This window comes from Equus quagga, chromosome 13 (genome assembly GCF_021613505.1).
Source record: "Equus quagga isolate Etosha38 chromosome 13, UCLA_HA_Equagga_1.0, whole genome shotgun sequence".
NCBI classification, from domain to species: Eukaryota; Metazoa; Chordata; class Mammalia; order Perissodactyla; family Equidae; genus Equus; species Equus quagga.
Window position 1 is genome coordinate 1,626,794 of NC_060279.1, and position 21,257 is coordinate 1,648,050.

The 21,257-nt window shown below is 40.9% G+C and overlaps 1 protein-coding gene across 3 annotated transcripts in view; it reads right to left on the bottom strand.

Moving 5' to 3' along the window:
- The window catches only part of RBBP5 (RB binding protein 5, histone lysine methyltransferase complex subunit), a 34,818-nt gene extending 14,329 nt beyond the window's left edge, over nt 1-20,489 (bottom strand). For 2 of the 3 annotated variants that reach the window (XM_046682444.1, XM_046682441.1), the window contains exons 1-5: nt 20,346-20,489; nt 11,081-11,106; nt 9,807-9,979; nt 1,649-1,789; nt 461-623 (exon numbers count right to left, since the gene is read on the bottom strand). In XM_046682444.1, coding sequence (XP_046538400.1) covers nt 461-623; nt 1,649-1,789; nt 9,807-9,979; nt 11,081-11,106; nt 20,346-20,364 — 522 coding nt within the window. In that variant the 5' untranslated portion in view covers nt 20,365-20,489. The remainder of the gene's footprint in view (nt 1-460; nt 624-1,648; nt 1,790-9,806; nt 9,980-11,080; nt 11,107-20,345) is intronic. The other variant, XM_046682442.1, reaches the window with a different exon arrangement.
- Nucleotides 20,490-21,257: the final 768 nt, after the last annotated feature.

Consider the following 21,257-nt stretch of genomic DNA (forward strand, 5'->3'; position numbering starts at 1 on the left):
AAACAAAACAAAATAAAACAAAAACCAAGGTGCCTAATGGACTACAAACTCTAAGCTTAAAAGGGACCATAAAGTTCCCCAAACCTGACTTCTTACTCCACAACACTGCAGGTTAAGCTGTCCTGAATTACACAATATTTACAGAACTAGGTATCAGACATTTTCATCAGAAGTATTTCATTTTATAATCACTTTCACATTTTATAATTTAGTAATGGCTCTTCATTACCAGCATCCAGTAAAGGCCCTTCCGTCCTTTTCTAGGCCAAATAATCTGACCACTCTAAATCCAAAGAACAGAAATTACGGCATGACAGAAAAACAGGCTACATTTGCCACAGGCAGGAGGCATGCTCAGTCCAGGGACAGAAGAAGTTTCAAAGAACTAGTAAGCGTGAAATGAGCCAACCCACAGGATGAGTAAGGCTTATTTCACTAGCCTCTAAGCTTCTAGGCTTACCTTGCCTTTTGCATTTCCTGTATAGATATATTCCCCTCGCCTATCAAAAGATGCAACCACGTTCAGGTCGGAGTCGTCATCGACCGGCAAGACAACATGCTTGGAATCTGAAAGGGTCAACATGACAGGAGCAGATTTCATGGGACACACGAGAACCTTGTTCCTGTTTAAAAATATGAACAGTACATTGGCTGTTGCTTTGGTATCAGAAGGCTGATTCTCTTGCCCTTTTCCCTGATCCCTATCCACTACCCTCATCACCTCTCCCAGCCCAAGCAAATTTAAAATAGGGAACAAGTCTCAAATCTAAATGTTTAATAATAGGGAAATGACTAAGTAAAGTTATAGGATCCTACCTTGACAAAGTAAAATGGAATCACTAAAAATAAATACAAAGATGTAGCAAACTAGTAAAATATGTATGAAAGTGAAAAGGCAAAAAATTAAAATTATGTAAAAAATACATATTTATGTACATCTAATATGCATATATGTGCTCTGGGAGCTATAATGCACTATAAAACAAGCTTTATACTCAAAGAAAACTTGACTAAAAGAGAACCCAGAGAAATGAAAAGTTATGTCTGGGTAATGGAATGGTGAGTAACTCATTTTTGTTTGTTTGTTGTTTAAGATTTTATTTTTCCTTTTTCTCCCCAAAGCCCCCCGGTACACAGTTGTGTATTTTCAGTTGTGGCTCCTTCTAGTTGCGGCATGTGGGACGCCACCTCAACACGGCCTGATGAGCAGTGCCATGTCCACGCCCAGGATCCGAACCAGCGAAACCCTTGGGCCGCCAAAGCAGAGCACACAAACCCAACCACTCAGCCATGGGGCCGGCCCCTCATTTTCTTAAACATAGTTTTAATATTGAATTATTTCACCCTACTAAATAAATTCAAATAATCAGGGAGGAAAAAGCCAGGTCCAAGCAGTTATTACACTTATTCCCACTTTTGCCCATTTCTTAATTATTGGCCAGTTTTTAATTATATAACACAATAACACTCTCCTTAAAATCTGTTCAATAGAGCCAACCTAGAGAGAAAGATTATTTTATGTAGAAGGTTTCAAGAGATGTGTGCTTTTGCCTCCTAAAACCTTAAACTGACATTGTCATGAGTCTGGAGCTAATCCATATAGAATGAGACCCCACCCCAGGAAAAAAAGAGCTCAGATTAAACATACTGATCTCTTGGATGATACTGGACTTTTAAGATGGGTGAAGGGAATCGAAACCTCTGGTCGCAGTCCCCTGAAAGAACGTCCCACTGCGACACTATGTTATCAGTGGAAGCACTCACGAGCTTGTGACCATCTCGACTCCAGCTGAGAAGAAAAAAACGGTAACTTAGCACATATTCCAAGTTAAAGTACATAATACAACTTTTATGGATAAAAATGCATAAGTCACACATATTGCCCTAATTGCAAGGGTCAACAATATTTCCTTTTTTACATTCACTCAAATCCACAACAGCTTTCCCAATTAAGCAATAAATAACAGTATTTTCATGACATTTTTGTATCTAGTAACAAAAGCTCTTAATAGCTTAAGATAACACAAGTGGCTCTGTGAAATAAGAGACTCAAACATTTTAGAAGCATCTACAATCAGCTAGCCCTTAAATGAGGACGTAACAAATAATAATTTCTTTTTAGGGGGAGGGGAGGGAGTATCTGAGCTCTCTGAGGTTGTCCCAGAAGTAGCACCATCACAGCGTAAATAAAACAATAAGATAAGCACCTGTTGCTTAAAGTAATTAAGAAAGGAATTAATTCCTCCTGCTAAGGTACAGCTAAACACCCAGGACATTACATATAAAACAAACACAAAAAGACTCTGAAAGGCATAGAGAAGACAGACTGGCTAGACACTGCAGAATACAAGGAATGATACAATAATGAGTTCCTTGGATTTTCTTTTCGCCTCATATATCCTGGATAGGGTGATGGAGAAGTCAGCAACACAGTAACTCCAATGGGCACACACACAAAAAGCCTCAAGAAGAGTCTACTTCCTCCAGCTGAAAGACCAGGAAAGGGCGGCCCAGAGAGAGAGAAAACTTTTAGACAATCACTCTACTCCAGCAACCACCACACAGAAAAAACTGCAACCCCACCTCCAACCCAGTCGACAAGGTCTAAATGGAGACTCTTGCCCAGTTATAGCAAGGTACCCTTCCCCCCAACTGCACTGGTGTCAGAGAAAGCTCAGTGCGGAGCCAGACTATCACACCCCCCAGGCAGTAAGGAGGAGCCCCAATGCAGTGTTAGCAGAGGCCACGTGGGGAGTAGAAACAAGGCACTCCTATCCTTCCCTGCCAGGCCAATATTAGCCTAGAAGACCTCGTGGGGAGCCTGAACTTCCAATCCCACCCAGCATAATGAAGCCAAGTGAGAAACTTGGACTTCTAACCCATTTGGCAAAACAAGATAGTGCCCTCCCATCCTCCCTGGTACTTTATCAGGGGAGGTCTGCTAAAAGAGGAGACTTAAGTTCTACAGTCTCAGAACACAACCCTCAAAATGCCCAAGTTCCAACTCAAAATCACGATCAACCGATCAACAAAAAAACCTCAACTTGAATGAGAAAAGACAAGAGATACTAACACAGAGATGACATATTATCTGACGAGGATTTTAATGCAGCCATCATAAAAATGTTTCAATGAGCAATTATGAACATGCTTGAAACAAATGAAAAAAAACAAAAACAAAGTCTCAGCAAAGAAACAGAAGATACAGAGAACAACAACAAAATGGGAATTTTAGAACCGAAAAATACAATAACTAAAATAAGCTTTACAGATAGGTTCAACAGCCAACAGAGAAGAGGAAAGAATCAGTGAACTGGAAGACAGAAGAATAAAAATTATCCAATCTGAACAACAGAGAGAAAACAGGCTGAAAAAACAGAGAGCCTCAGGGACCTGAGGGACCATAATAAAAGACCTATTATCCATACCACTAGAGTCCTGGAAAGAGAGGAGAGAAAGCGGGGCTGAAAAGTATTTGAAGAAGTAATGGCTGAAATTTTCCCAATTTGGCAAAAGATATAAAACCTAGAGATTCAAGAAACTGAGGGAACCTCAGACAGGATGAGCTCAAAGAAATCCACTCCAAGACAAAGACAAACTTCAGAAAAACAAAGACAAAGAAAAAGAAAAAATCTTGAAAGCAGCAAGAGAGAACCAACACCTCACCTCTGGGGACAATTCACATGACAGCAGATTTCTCACCAGAAAACACGGTAGCCAGAGGAAGCGGCACATTTTCAAGTACTTGAAAGAAAAGAACTGTCAGCCCAAATTCTATATCCAGCGGAAACAACCTTCAGGAATAGAGAGGTAAAAGACATTTCTTGCAAGCAGACCTACCCTAAAAGACCTACCCTCAAAGTTGTTCTCTAAACAGAAAGGAAGTGATAAAACGAGGAATCTTAGAACATCAGAAAGAACAATGAAAAAAAGAAAAACATTGGTAAATACCATAGACTTCTTTCTCTTCTTGAGTTTTGACATTTGAAGCAAAAATTCTAACACTGTCGGGCCGGCCCTGTGGCATAGTGGTTACGTTCGGCACACTCCGCTTCAGCAGCCCAGGGTATGGTTCCCAGGCGGGCCTACACCACTTGTTGGCAGCCATGCTGTGGCCGTGACCCACACGCAAAGTAGAGGAAGACTGGCACAAACGTTAGCTCAGGGCCACTCTTCCTCAAGTGAAAAGAGGTAGACTGGCAACAGATGTTAGCTCAGGGTGAATCCTCCTCAGGGGGGAAAAAATTATAACACTGTCTCATGTGGGTCTCAATGTACAGACAGGAAATACTTAAGAGAATTACACTATAAACGAAGGTGGGTAAAGGGAGGTGAGGTTTCCATACTCCGCTTGAACTGGTAAAGTGTCAACACTAGCAGACTGTGGTAAGTTATGTATACATAACGTAACACCTAGTAACCGCTAAAAAGCTATACAAAGAAACACCCTCAAAAATAACCTAAATAGGGGCCGGCCCCGGGACTGAGTGGTTAAGTTCGAGCACTCCGCTTCGGCGGCCCAGGGTTTCACCGGTTCGGATCCTGGGCACACACATGGCACCGCTCATCAGGCCATGCTGAGGTGACGACGTCCCACATGCCACAACTAGAAGGACCCACAGCTAAAGATGTACAACTGTGTACCAGGGCGCTTTGGGGAGAAAAAGGAAAAAAAATTAAATCTTTGAAAATAATAATAATAATAATGACATAGATAAGGGACCGCCCAGTGGCACAGTGGTTAAGTGCACACGTTCCACTTCAGCAGCCCGGGGTTCGCCGGTTTGGATCCCGGGTGCAGACACGGCACTGCTTGGCAAGCCATGCTGTGGCAGGCATCCCACATATAAAGTAGAGGAAGACGGGCATGGATGTTAGCTCAGGGCCAGTCTTCCTCAGGAAAAAGAGGAGGATTGGCAGCAGATGTTAGCTCAGGGCTAATTTTCCTCAAAAAAAAATTTTTTTTAATTTAAAAATAACAGATAAATCAAAATGGAATTCTAAAAAATGTTCAAGAAAACCACAGGAAAGCAGGAAAAAGAAAACTGAGAAATGACAAACAGAGGAACAAACAAAAAAAGAAACCCCAAACCAGTATTTACCCAAATTTTGCAACAAAGAGGTGTTGCTACTGAGGAACCTGGCAGGCAATTTACCTCCGTGGTTAAGAACATAGGCTCGAGAGCTTATATTCTTATGCTGAAGAACTTACGCTGAAGCCTACACATTACCACCTTTCAGCTATGTGATCTTAGGCAAATTATATAACCTTTCTGAGCTTCAATTTCCTCACCTACAACATGGGACTAACAACAGTATCGACCCCCAGAAGACTGCTGAGAGGATTAAGATTAATACATATAAAATTCTCAGCTCAATGCCTGGGACATAACAAGTGCTCAGAAAACATCAAAAATTATGTGTATCAGAGACAAGATAAATGTATTCTCAGACTCAGGACTTGAGAGACAGAGGCAACAGGGGTAAAACGAGGACGTGAACACAGAGGGATTAAGTTCAAGTCTGCAGACAAAAGGACTCTGCCGCCTCTCCCACCAGCTCTAGAACACGTGCTGTCATCTTACCCTCACAAAGGCAATCAGAAGATCCTTCTAGAGAATGTAAACCTAAAAAAGAAGAGGCCTACAGATGCTGTAACTTGAGGAATCACAAGAAAAAAGCCAGCCAGCCACCCAATTTCAGTGGCAGATGGGAGGGAGAGAGCATAAACTCACATACTGTACACCATAATGGCAAGTCCATGGAAAATTTCTGAAATTAACAAACCACGAAAAAGTAACAGACACGTTATTTAGAAATATGAAGGTGAATATAAGAAACACACAAAACGAATGGAAGTACACTGGGAGCGGGACAATATCGGGAGTAGGGAGAGACAAGGGACACCTTTTGCTGCTGTTTTTCTAAGTCTTTTAGCACAATTTGATTATAGAACAAAACGTTAGTCATGATTCCATTTTTTCTTTAAACCCTTTTGTACTATAATCTTTTTCTTTCACAGCAAGCACGTATTTCCGTAATAATAGAGGGAAATCTAATTTTAAAAATTAACTTATAAACAGAGGTGAAAACTAAGAGGGGTTCTCCCATTAAAAAAAAATATTTTTTTTCCAATTCAAAATTCCATAAGCTCAAGAATTAAAGATTATTGTACTTCCTCCATCTGACAGTTTTGTTTCTTTCCAAAAGACAGATGGATCCCTATTAAGTGTTAAAGTCTCAGAGACTTGAAGATCAGTTAGTTCTACCTATGGCCCCATCTATTCAACCAGTGCTGAATGGCTTCTGCAGCATCCCCGAGAAGAGGGCAGAAAGTCCAAGCAGGGACAGTCCCACTGATCAGTTCCTTCCTGGGCAGTCTGTCCCATCCCCGGGCACCTCTGCTTGGGAACTTTTCTCTACCCTAAGCTAACACTTGTTTCCCTATAACTTCTGTTCAGTACCCACCAGTCCTCTGCTTCTCCTTGGGCCAATTTTTCTGTCTTGCACATGTCAGCACATTTCAGTTAAAGACCGCTATCACGCCTACCTAAAAGTTCTCTTGGTGAAACTTTCTTAGTCCCTAATATGTTCAAATATTATATGACAATTAAAATAAGTTATATTTTAAATGACTGAATCAAAGAAAAACATAAAATGCATGTTAACTACTGATCATAACTGTGATGTATATAAATATATGTACCAAAAATTACAGAATTATTATCTTGCATATGTACTATGGAATACTACATATATAGGTACACACACATATCTATTTAAAATGAGACACACAGGGGCTGGCCCAGTGGCGTAGCGGTTAATTTCACACTTTGGCGGCCTGAGGTTCGCTGGTTTGGATCCTGGGCACAGACCTATGCACTGCTTATCAAACCATACTGTGGCAGGCATCCCACATAAAGTGGAGGAAGATGGGCACGGTTGTTAGCTCAGGGCCAATCTTCCTCAAAAAAACAAAAGTAAAAACAAAACAAAATAAAATAATAAAATAAAATAGAGAGATATACATATATCTCAATAGAGAAAAATATCCACTATATATTAAGTAGAAAAGCAAGATACAGAACAAAATACACAGCATGTCTCCATTTTTTAAAGAACATACACACGGATATGTGCATGTACTTTTTTATATGTGTAGAGAAAAGGACATAGATACATCTTACAGAAAAAAGATACAGTCCATACTCGGGCTTTGATTTTTCTACTTTATATACTCATATGTTGTTTGAATTTTTTTTTAGTAATCAAGTTTTGTGATAAAAAGTTAAAAAACGTTGGAGGGAGAGGGAGAAAATCTCTTCACTGTTCAGATCCTATGACCTAGTAATAAGACACTTTTGGAAGTGGACTCTAACGAAACATCACAGATCAAGCACCTACCAGGCATCTCCACTAAGATACCTGCATTCATGCAACCAGGATCTCCATGCCTACTAGACACGGGGTGCAATGCTAGAAGCTGGGAATACAGCAGCAAAATGGCAGACAGACAAGGTTCGTGTATCACAGCACTTATCCTCTTCCAGGGCAGAGATTAATAAAACAAGTAATTGCACTAAAATATAAGGAGACATGCACCCATGACCTCAAGCTCACCATTTCCCCTCAAATCTTATAATGGTATCTTCATCCAAGCCAGAAACCTGAGGATCATCTTAACATCTATACTTCACTCGCACCCCTTTATCTAATTAATGACAGGACCTCTTATTCCTACCATTTCTCCTATCTGTACCACTCAGCTCCATTCCCACTTCAAGTATCCTTCTCAACTCCAGCCTAGACCACTGCAATTCTTCTCTTATCAGTCACTGTCCCCTTCTATCTCTCTTCTACATGCTGTTCTAGAGATCTTTCTAAAATACAATGCTCATCATGTCACTTTCCTTCCTAAAATCTTTTAATGGCTTCACAGTACCTACAAGGTGAGGTTCACATCCACAGTGTGGCACACAATGTTCTCCATGAGGCTCTCAGCTTACCTTGGCTGTTGCCGTATCGCACCTCTCATACCACAATCCACTATCCTGAACTATCTGCAGGTCCTCATCCTACCACGCTTGCTTCAAGCCGACGTGCCTTTACCTGTGCAGTGCTCTCTGCTTGGAACAAAACTGGCAAATACTCATTTTGCAAGTTTCAAGTTAGAAATTACCTGATCTTTGAAGCCTTCCCTGATGACCATTCTCCTCTAGTATAATTGATTATTTCCTCCTTCAGACTTTCACCTCCACTAAATCTCAAATGTAGTTCTTGTATAGGACCTATAAAGCTTCAGTATATGTACCTGTATGCACACACACCTCCCTCTACTAATCAAGAATCTCCCCTTATTTGTTTCATGTCTCCAATGCCTAACACAGTACCTAGTACATAACTCATGTTCAATGTTTGCTGAATGAATAAATACGAGAAAAACTTTATGCACAAAGACATTCACTAAATATTATGTAGCAGAGAAACAAAAAATTACTAAGTAAATTATGGTTTATCTATCAGAAGATATATAGCAATAAAAAAGTTTTTAAAGGCTATGCAAGCAAGAAAATTTCTGGACAGTGTTAAGGAGGTAAAAAGCAAAATATAAAATAGAAGATAGCACAATTATGAACTCTGTTTTAAAAACTGTATATCAAAATATATCAAAATATTTATAATTTCTTGGTAATATAGTAGTAACATCTGGGTGGTGGAACTATGGCAGACAGTAGTGCTTCTTTCTACTTTGCTGTATTTTCCATAATTTTCTAAATGATTCTATATTATTTTATAATAAAAATATATGTATATTTTTTAACAGTTCTCAAATTAGATTGTAATAATGGTTGCACAACTCTGCAAATATATAATAAAACCAGTGAATTGTACACAGAGTGAATTTTATAGTATATGATTTATATATATCTTAATAAAGTTGTTAAAAATATACTTATCTTTTTAAATCTTCATTGTAAGAACACAACAATAAAAAAGAAGTGAAATGCAAAGGAGCTGGAAGAGACCCAGAAGACCATTCAGGCTGGTGCTCTCACTCTGCACATTAGAGAAAAGTTTTGGCCAAAGCTGCCGGTTCATCAGCGGCCCAGCCTAGCCTGGGATTCAGGCCCCTCTCAATCCAGGGCTTTACAGTACCACTGCTGGTTCTACTTACACAAAAGGAAAGATGTTACAGTTTAATAAATCGAGATCTGATGAGGTGCTGTTTTTGGCCCCAAGTTCATTTAAAAGAAGTAGTGCTCCAAAATAAAGTTTTCTGAAGCAAATAGGGTAGTCTTAGAGAGTAAGAGAGAAATTCCTGGGACTCTATATTACACCAGATTTCAGCTCCATATCTTTAACAGAAAGCCTTAATAACTATAATTCAATGAAGGAAGAAGCATGCCTGTGATCACTGCTGGATAAAACTGCTGGAATTCAAGAATCTAGACAAAGCTGGACCAGATGTCTTCCCAGCTTCTCTCCTAACCAAAACTTTTATTTTAAATGAAAGGTCAATATCACAAATATTACTACAGCTGCAATCTGTAAATATCTCATTTCAGTATTGTTCTCAGACACAGCCTGATAGAGATCCATATTACACCGAATTTCTCTCCACAAAGGTGCTTCAAGGACAGCATGGGTTCAAGGTCCACCTAAGCTATGAGAAATTGTATTACTAATGGCTAAATATTTAAAACTCTAAATATTAAAGTATCTATAATCAGATTGGCAATTACACAGTTACCATTAATCCCTCTAATTTAACTCATATTAAATACATTAATATTAAAATTACTTACCATAAAGAACAGACTGGATGGATGTGTGCACTAATTATTTTAGCAATGCCTCTTGTCAAGAAATCCCAGATGACAATTCGGCCATCATTACAGCCAACTGCAAGCAGTGTGCCCCACCTGTTAAAGGTGCAAGTCAGGGCCATGCTGATACAATCCAAAGTTCCATCAGCTTCCTAAAGATTAAAGCAAACACAGAAATATAGACAATAATGCCAGGTATCCAAATTACTTCTTAGAGGTTCTCTACCATCTATGATACTCCTCTTGAATTTAAATTATGATGTATCATATACCAAAATAATCTACGTGTCTTCTTATACATATTAAACTAGCCAAAATGAAGAGATATTTATAAAAGCTAATAGAATTTTTGGAAACAGATGTGATCAATCCCTGACATCACCACTGTAACTTTGTACACACACTCTGGAGAGCAATTAGGTAAAAGATAACAAGATTCACTATAAGAGTCATCCTATTGACCCAGTAATCATAGTTCTTGGAATTTATTCCAGGAAAAATTATTTAAAACAAAAACCCTGGAACAGCCTATATGAGTAACATTAGGAGAGTCAAATAAATTATTTTATATTAATACCAAACCATTTAAAACAACCATAATGACTACACTGATACATATTGCAAGTATTACAAAATATTTTTACATTTAAAAAAGTAAAGCAGGGGCCGGGCCCGTGGCCAAGTGGTTAAGTTCGCCTGCTCTGATTCAGAGGCCCAGGGTTTCGCTGGTTCCAATCCTGGGCACGGACATGGCACCGCTCATCAGGCCACGGTGGTGCAGCGTCCCACATGCCACAACTAGAAGGACCCACAACTAGAATATACAACTATGTACTGGGCGGCTTTGGGGAGAAGAGGAAAATAAATAAATAAAATGGTAAAATCTTTAAAAAAAAAAGTGAAGCATACTTTTAACATACATACTAATTACTACTACGTGAAAACACTGATCAAAACTAGAAAAGCACACAGGGAAAAAACCTACGTAAAGGCGATGGTACTATTTGTGAAAAAGCCTACAATCAAAGTCTTGTTTTAATTTAAAGGGAAATGAATTGTAAGATTTACAACATTATGGTGAGATTTCCAGCCAATATTGCCTATCTCTCTCTTCCCCTGCTCAAAATTAAACATTTAGTTTCTTCTGTTGTGCAAAAGGGGGAAAAAAAAAGGATCCAAATGCATTTTCCACTCGAAAACAAAAGCTAGTGAGTTACCACGTTCCTAAAATGACAACAATACTATACTCTTACCTCTGGATAATTCTGCCCAAAGGACTCTGCAACAAAGCAAAGAAAGAGAGTTGATGGAACACGTGCAACATACCAGGGATCCTACAGCTCATGAATGGTGGAGAGCAGTGGTCTGCAAAGTGTGGACGGGGAACTTACACCCTTTCAGGGACCCCACGAGGTCACACCTATTTTCATTATCATACTAAGATGGTATTTGCATTTTTACTCTCCTTATCTGATAAGTTACAGGTGAGTTCTCCTGGGGCTATATGACCTGTGAGGTTCCAACAGAGACTGGTGATGTTGCAGGAAGAGATGTAAGAATGTGCCGACTTCTATTTAGGCAAACATGAAAAAGATTTGTAAAAACGTAAAACAATACCACTCTTCTCACTCAATGTCTTTTGTTTTAGAATAGTTATTTTTCATAAAAATGTTATTTATATAAACATGTAATGGGGTTACTATGGTTATTTTTATAACAAACTTAAAAATTGAATCAGTCCAATTATCTAAGTCCCAACTACTCTCTAAAACCTTATTAACAGCAGCCAACCAGCAGTGATCATTCTCCTTCCTAATAGCTTTTTTTTTGCCGAGGAAGATTTGCCCTGAGTTAACATCTGTGCCAATCTTCCTCTTGCTCTATGTGAGCCACTGCCACAGCACAGCCACCGACAGACAAGTGGTGGAAGGTCCACGCCCGGGAACCAAACCTGGGCCACCAAAGCAGAGTACACTGAACTTAACCACTAGGCCACTGGGGCTGGCCCCCTAATAATAGCTTTTAGGTTGTAACATAATCTGGTAGTTGGTTAAACACATAATTCTCTGTATTAATTTCTTAAGCAAACAACATTTTGCTATCAACATCCCCAAATGCTTTTCCTATATTAAATTTGATATCTACACATTAGTAATAAACATTTCAAGCTATAGATGATGGTATGATCATACTCTCTGCTTGTCAGAGTTTGATTTCAGCAGCAGCACCATCTTGGTCAGTATTTACGCGTCTTATTACCTAAATACCTTATTACAGTGGTTTCTAAACTATACTCTGAGAACCACAGGTCCAAGAAAGCTGTTCTACATTTAGGGTGTTAAATAAGATTTCGTTTAAAAAAGTCTACTGCTTTAAAAAAAAGTCTGAATACCAGTTTTATTATAGTTTGTCCTTCATGAAAATTAATAGAAAACTAAATAGTGAAAACATTAAAACTAACTAATCAAAAAAACAGAAGCCCTACCGTTAAGAAAACTAAAACAAAGATGAAGCTAAAGGTAAATAATTGCCAAAAAAGGTAAGTATCTTGATTTATCTAATGTGTACCACACTTACGGTGGCTGACTGCATTCAGTTATGAAAGAAAAGAATGAAATGAAGTGCTGAAACCAGATCAAGCTAGTTTTTGAAAGAAATCTTTTTAAAGTTACTAAAGTAATACATGTAAGTAATACAGAAATGTATCATTAAAAAATCAAAGAGCCAGCCCTGCTGGCCTAGCAGTTAAAGTTCGATGCGCTCTGCTTTGGTGGCCCGAGTTCAGTTCCCAGGCACAGAACCACAGCACTCATCTGTCAGTAGCCATGCTGTGGTGGCAGCTCACAAAGCAGAAACTAGAAGAATTTACAACTATAAACAACTACGTACTGGGCCTTTGGGGATGAGGGGGCGAGGAACGAAAAAGAGCAAGATTGGCAACAGATATTAGCTTAGGGCAAATCTTCCTCTGCAAAAAAAAAAATTTACTAAAAAAAACTTTAAAAAAATGATAATTTCCTCCCTGCAACCCACTCACCAAGCTAAAAGTTTCCATATATTTCTATATGCTTATACAAACATGTATTTAAGGTTTAATTTGTTTCTTAAATAAAATACTACACATTATTATGTGATTTGCTCTTTAGGAATATATCCTACCCATCTTTCCAAAGCAGTAATATAGATCTATATTCACATGGTTGCAAAACAAAAAAAAGGAGTGTTTATTCAAAAATTAAAAACAAAACAAACAAAAAACCCACAGCCTAACAATATAAAGTACTCAGAAAAGGGCAGAGTGTGACCTGCTGTACTGAAAGAAAGGAAAACCACACACAAGAATCCAGAATCCAGGGACCCTTCCAATGTGTGATAAGCCCCCCAACACAGATTACCCCTAATTCTGTACTTTTGTTTTATGTTTTGGGGTGGGTTTCTTTTTTTTTTTTTTCTTTTTTTGAGGGTCACCTTGGTTGACAAGACTACAATACGGAGTTTAAAGGAGCACAAAGAGAAAGTGACATATAAGAAAGACCAAGCTAGTTTGGGGTACTCTGGTTGAAGGGCCTGCACGAGAACGCTGTCAAACAGGGTTATGGGGCACAAGGCCATTTCTTTAGAGAGTGTTCAAAACCACTTTTACATGCTCCATCCTCCTACCATCTACCATTTTGTGTTACAATTAGATTACTTAAGAGAAAAAAAAAAGATGCCCAAACATATGAATGCCAAAGAGATTTAACTTCATAACACGCTTGATAATTGAAAAAGCATGAATGACTTTCATAACAAAATACACATTTCCGAAACTGATTACAGAAGAAAAATCCCTGACTGGACCAATGAATAAAGAACACACCGAAAGGCCGGTAAAGACGTACCATTCAAAAAAATAAAAAGGCAGGAGCATCACATGATTTTGTGAACAATTTCTCCTAAATCTCAAGCAGTAAATAGATACTACGTTATTCAAGCTATTTCTGAGCAGAAAAAAATATATATTAGTTTCTTATAAAGCCAACATAACCGATACCAAAACCTGATAGAGACAGTACAAAAAAGGAAACAAGAGTCCCCTTCACTTAAGAACATAAATGGTTCATGATATTTCATCTTTAGATTCTGCAGACTTGAAACGTAATTTCTAGCAGCATATACAACTATAAGCAAATCCTAAACACAAAGAACCTGGAGTTTGTTACTCTAGCATACAAGAAGGCACTATGACGTAGCAGAAAAGAAAAAAGGAACACGATGAGGGCAAGACCACTCCAAATACCTTCACAGCACAGTGCATTCCAATGCACCTCAGTTAGAACGTTTAAAAGCCATATAATCCTACCAGTAGATGCTGAAAAAACATCTCCTAAAACTCAATAACCGTTTTTAATAAAAGGAATAGAAGACTACAATAAAGATAAAACTATTTACCAAAAACACAATTATTCCAAAAGGTGAAATATTACAACCATTTCAATTCATATCAGCAACAAGAAAGGGATATATCACCATCATTAGTTAGTATTATCTTGGAAGTTCCAGCCCATGGAAAGAAAATGAAATAACTGGTTTAAATGTTGAATATGAGGAGATAAAACTACTTCTCTTTTGCTGATGTCACTGAAAATCTAGAAAACAGAAAATGAACAAGACTCTAACAAGAAAACTACCCAAATTAATAAGAAAATACTGGTAAGCTGGTTTGATATAAGAAAAATATTCAAACATTAATAGCTTTTCTTTACATTAGCAATTAGCATACAGAAATGGAAATGAAAGGGCAAACTCCATTCACAACCACCACAAACATATAAAATATTTAAGGAAAAAGGTAATAAGGAAGACACAGGACAAGTATGGAGAGAACTATGAAGTCTTTGTTAAGGCCATAAAATCTGAGCAAGTGAAAAGACAATCTGCATTCTGGGATGGGAAAGCTTAATGGCTTTCTCCAAAAACTAATACATTTTATGCAATTCCAGACAGATTAAAGATAAATGTAAAAAACAAAATTTTCTAAATGTACTGTAAGGCCACTGATATATGATAAAGGTGGCATTTCAATTTAATGGGGAATTTATTTAATATATGGGGATAGACAACTGACTATCTATCTGGAAGAGAAAAAAGTTACAATTCCTCTTCCATATCACATATAAAAATAAATTCAGGTAAATTAAAAATTTTGCGGGGGGGGGGGGTAAGGAAGATTGGCTCTGAGCTACAAATCTACTTTGTATGAGGGATGCAACCACAGCATGGCTTGATGAGCAGTGCGTAGGTCAACACTGGGGGTCTGAACCCGCGAACCCCAGGCTGCCGAAGTAGAGTGCACAAACTTAACCGCTGCACCACTGGGCCAGCCCCTAAATTAATATTTTTAAAAAACAGAAATCTAGCAGACCATATGTGTGATGTAGGGAGTAGAAGACCTCAACCATATGAGGAAACCCAAAAAAAAGGGAAATGCATTTGATTACATGAAAATTACAACATTCTGCATGGCAAAAGTTCTGATAAACAGATTCAGAAAAAACTGCAAAGCAAAGCAGATGACTGGTAAGAGTTGACACATATATTATAAAGCAAGCTTACACATCGATAAGAAAAAACCACCAAAGAGAAAAAGACAAAGAATCTGAGTAAACAAGTCACAGAACAACATCAGATGGCGTCTCAGGAAAATAGTCAAACTCAGGTGTCGCCAGAGAAACGTAAATCAAAACAAAAATTACACGCCACTGGCATCCATCAGACAGGAAAATGTCGAGAGACACAACATCTACTGCTGAGGGGAAGATGGGCAAAGGGATGTTTTTAGGGGCCGGCCCCATGGCCCCTGAAGAGTGGTGTAGGTCTGGGCCCGGGATCCAAACCTGTGAATCCGGACTGCACAAGCGGAGTGCGTCAAACTTAAGCACTAGGTCACAGGGCAGTTCAGCACAGAATGGCTCAGGGCTAATCTTCCTCAGCCAAAAAAAAAGCCTCTCAAAGGGAAGGGGGCGATGAACGAAAGGGGTAAAGGGACATATAAGTAGTTGGCAGATAAAAGTTAGGCTACTGTGGTGAGCATGACACAGTCTAGACAGAAACTGATAAATAATAATGCACACCTGATATTACGCAATGTAATAAACCAATATGACCTCAATCAAATAACTGGGGAAAAAAAACCTCTAGAATCTTGCCCAAACCTGACCTCAAAGTTACTAGTCTGTGATTTGCAAAACACACCTGCCCTTTATTTAAAGTCAAAATCTGCCCACCTCCTTTCTTGCAGCATGTCCTCCTTTCTCTGCCCAAATCTCAGACCACCAACAGTTCTTTCACTTGCAAGCTCCCTCAGGGCCAAGGAATGTAATTCAGCCAAGAGAAGGGAGCTAAGTGACCTGCCTTTTTAAAATCTCTACCCACTGAGGGCTTTTCTTGGCAACAACCAATGTTCACTTCATTTGCTCCATCCAAGAAAAATCCTTTTTCCCAGAGAAGGCAAAAGAAAAATAAAAAGTTACACATTACACTACCCCTTTGTTTATAAAGTCCACAGTAGGCACACAACAGATACGTGCCGGTTGTTGAATGAACAATTTTAGTATTACACCACCAGCCCAAGCAGCAAACTCCTCTGCTCTTCACACCCCCATGTGAAACACCCTTTCTAGTTGCCTCGGGTTTACACTCCTGGCCTTCAATCACACTAGCTTTCCGGACACTGTTCTTAAAAGCCAGTGCCACCCTCACGTGCTCACACACCTTTCTGGACTGAGGCTGGACCGCTTTCAGCGCAATCAGACCGGCTTCTTCAGGTGCCGCCTCCTTTTTTTCTCTTAGGATGCTTTCTCCAAAATGCCTTTTAGTTTTCCCAGGCCTTTCCAGCTTTCTTCCTCCCAGTCTCAAGATGGAATAATGTCTATTCTCTAAATTGCTAAACATCCACCTCCTTAAAGACTTGATTATCATGAGTTCTAAAATTTCATGGACCTTCTCTCCCAATGGTCCTATTATTTTCTACTTGCCAGCCAATCCCTCCCTTTTGTAACAGTTAGGTCCAGAGTAGAAGTTTGCATTCTGCTTCCGCGATCTAACAGGTGATGACACAATTAGTGGCATTTCTTTCAGAGAAATACAACTTGTGGCTGTCTAGATAACAGACCCCACCCCGCCCCAATCTGATGCCATCACCACCATAATTACTACATGTCCTTGGCTCCAGTCTTGCCTCCCTCATCAAATCCTTCACAAAGCTGCCACTGCCAACTTTCTAAGCCTAAAAACTCATCATGCCATTCACTTGCTTAAAAATCGCCCTTGCTAAACAATACACTAAACTCCTCAGTGTAATTTTAAGAAACAACTTCAATCTGGCCCCAATCAGTATTTTCCATTTTATCTTGAGCTAACTCCCCACCAGCACCTAATGCAGACCCTCACACAACTCATCCCAAGCACCAGATGCAGACCGCTAACCACTTCCTCAACATCCCACACACACTCGTGCCTCAGAACGTTTGCCCTGCTGTCCTCCACACTGGTAATTACCTTCTCCAACCTGTCCCTCCAGAAAAATCCTACTCCATCTTTCCAGACAAGGGTAAATGGCACTTCCTCTGTAAAACCATCCTCAAATTTTACTGCCACCCCACCACCAACAGTGCAGAATTAACTGCTCTTTCGGCTGGATTCTCATAATGCATTCATTTACCATGTTCCATATTACACACAATCACTAGCTTACATTTCTCCACCTAGTTCTATGCATTTATCAAGGGCAAAGGCTGTAGCTTATTTCAATGCTTTTCACACAGCAAGACTCAATTCACCGTAAATGGCTAAGTCAATTTAGTGAGCCACAACCAGTTTTTTAGTAGATTAGAAGATATGAGAGGACACTGAACATAACCAGGATTAAGCATAATTTCAAGAAACTTAGTTACATGTGTATGTATATATAACAGATTGTGAGAGAAAATATATTTCTTACTGTGAGTTGTGGTAGAAATAAGTTTGAAAAACTTATTTCCCTTTGTATCTCCAGTACATACCACCTGATACACAGCAAGTGCTCAAAATGTGGGTGCAGAAGTAAAATTAGTATCTTGAGTGTCCACATTAGTAACACGTGATCACGTGTTTCCTTGATCTAGCCACATCCCCTTTAGTGTGCTCCCACAATCACATCACTTCTGTTCCTTTCTCCTTTTTATTTGCAGTCATTAACTTTCTCGCTCTAAAACCCAGAGTCATTTCCATCAAACGTATATCTTTTGGACAGAGCATTCTTTTAAATTGTCTAACCTTCCAATGCTAAATGCTCCTTCCTAAGTTTCACCTTCATGAATCCTCTGTATCATTTCAAAAAAACCCTTTCCCGTGACTCTGCCATCTCTTTCAAGGTACTACCCTATCACCTTTCCTCCATCCTTAAGTTTTTAAAATAAGGATCAACCATTTGCCTCCATGTCATCTCCCGCACCTTCCTAAAATCACTGTAACCTGGCTTTGCTCAACTTGCTGAGGGTCCCAGGTGCCTAAGGACTAAACAGAGCAGCCCTGTCTCAGCTCTCAACCTCCCATGCTCCACAACTCGCTTCTGTGGAAGACACCACACCAACCTACATTCCCCTCGACCTCTACGTGCAAAAACATACGGAAAGCACCTGAAAATATGCCTAGCTGATAGGAAGTACCATACAACTGTTAGTTTATTTATTATCATTTATTTCTCTTCTTATCTCCTAAACACAGGTAATTGTCCAAGATTCTGTCCTCAGTAGTTTTCTTTTCTGCCCCTCCTACTTTCTCCCTTGGTCTTGTTCTCTACACACCAGGTTTCAATTAGCCCACCTGCAGGATTACAAATCTCTCTCCTAAATCCAAACCTAGCTCCTAAACCCCAGATCCACACTCAACATATCCAACACTGTCTGTTCCCAATGTCCTTAAATATCCGTTAGCAATAACATTATTGGCTGCCATCATTCTGCACTTCACTCTTCCTCACCACCAGCACCCCACCACCACCGCCGCCCCAGGCAACAATTCTCAAATTCTGTCAACTCTCCCTCCTCAATGTCTTCTCATTCCATTTCCTAGCTCAAGCCTTCTTTATCACTCATGTGCTCTAGCCCTCCACAATGGTTTCACACTCTCCAAGACTCCACTATACATTGCTGTCAGATGAACCTTTAAAAAAATCATAGCTCTGACTGAGTTACTTACCAGGTCAAAACAATCCAACGGATCTGCCTTACTTTCCTTAAAAAGCACAAACTTCTCAGTTGTGGCATTCGAGAGACGCCACAAAACAGAAGGCACCAACCCGTCTCCTGGCCTTCTCTTTATTCATAGTACCCACAACAGGGCCAAGCAAGAAAATTCTTCAGGTCTTCTCTCACTGATGTCTTAGCTCAAACATATTCCTAACGAGCATTCTAACTCCATATCTTCGTATTTCACTCTGTCAATTTTTTACCAATCTTAAGTGTCCACTCAAAACTCAAACTCCTCTACAGGTTTTTTTTGTTCCTGATTACCTTTTTCTTCCCCTGTCCCAAAGATATTCACTTTCTCTTCTAATATTCTTAGCACTTGGTAACAGCTCTTAAAGGCCGATCTACATTCTGCAATATATTATGGCTACTTACATAACCACCTTAACTCAGCTGAACAAGAAATTCCTTAAAGGTGAAGACCATTTCTTAAATAATCCTGTAGCCCTTTGGACAGCAGTACATCTTCTGAATTATTTTTAAGAGAATCGTACCATTAAATACAGCAAGTCGTCTAGGAGTTCTGGAAAACCTCAGACATCCCTAGGCTACCATGCTAAATACCTAATGAAACCCTAGAAGAAAAGAACTCCAGTTTTTAAACAAGCCGGGTAAGGGGTAGGGAGGAAATGACTTCGAGGGTAACAAAAGGCAACTGCTTCTGTAGTTCACACTTTGGTGTTCCATACAGCGTCCCTGGTAGTTAAGGACCTTAAACAGGAAGTCAAGATAACCGGATTCCAGTGCCAACTACACCATTTACTTCCTCAGTGCCTTCAAGTCACTACCCTCTGAGCCACGTCTGTTCAATAAAGGACTTCTATCAGACCTCCCAGTGTCCCTCCTTAGGCATCCCGGGTCTCTAGAAAAAGACTGTGCCTGTCCAGGCACCCAGCCCTGACAAGTCTTCAAAGCTTCCCCTCAAGCCTCACTTCCCCCGATTCCTTCCCCAATAACCCTGGTCCTGCCCGCTCTGGCTACCTCAGCACCCGTGATCCCTGTAATCAAAGCCAAGTCACAAACTGTCCCTATCACTCCACAACTGACCTGAAAAGGGCCTCGAGAAAGGCAGTGCATTCTGCTCGGGCAGAAGCTGGGCTTCCTCCTGCCGCGGCCGCCCCACATCGAGCGCCCGACGACCCACCGCAGAACGGCGTCCCCAAGGCTGCAGCCCGCTTCCCCGCCCGCCCGAGCGCCCTCCTTCCCAGGACCGAAGGGTTCTCTAGGACGCAGCCACCGCCCTCCTCACCCAGCAGCTCGAGGTTCATCCCTGAGGACTCTGGCCGCCTGGTCTCGGCTCCAGCAACGACGCCTGCTCCCCTGCCCGCTTCCCAGACCTGCGTCTCAACGCGGGGCGCCGCGGCAGCCAGGCGCAAGCTCCGGAGACTTTCTGGGTGAGAAGACCCCGTCACTTCCGCTCTCTTCCCCCGCCTTCCTTGTTCATTTCACGTGGGCTGTCCATACATATGCCTAACCAAAAAGAAGAACAAACGCTCTCGGAATCATTTAATTGTGGTATTTTTTAAGGAATAAAAATCATACCATCACTAAGTTCCTTAAAAAGTGCAGATATTTGAGGCTGTTTTCTCCCAGATCATGTAAGTGAGGCAGAAAGTTCAGGCATATACTTAGACTACTAGTCCTTGCTATGTTGTGTGTTCATCGGCATTGTCCCGGCGGGAGGCACCAGATCACGCAGGAAAGGTTCCGGGCAAGTCCGACCGAAGCCGGGGAGGCGGCGCCTGGGTTCGCGCGTGGAGCGCGGCGTGATCGTGGGGCGCGTGCGCTCCCCGGGTGCAGGCTGGCTACTGTCTGTCTCCGTCTCGTGAAAATTCCTCCACACGCGCAAAGAGGGGCCGCTGACCCACAGACGTGCGCCCGCCTCCCGAATGCTTCTGGGCGCGCCGCGTCGGCCGGGGCGCGGAAAACGCGTGGGAGCGCGGGAGGGCGCCCGGGGGCGGCCGGGTTTGCGTGGCGGGTCACTGGGCGTCGCGGCCGACGTCCGGCTGGGTCCCCGCGCGTGCAGCCTGAGAGCCCGCCTGGCGCTCCGCTCCCGCCGGCTTCGCCCTGGCGGCGCCTCGCTCCCCCGTGCCTGCGCCCGGGGCCTGCGCCTGGACCCCCCCGTGCCTGCGCCCGGGGCCGGCGCCTCGACCCCCCCGTG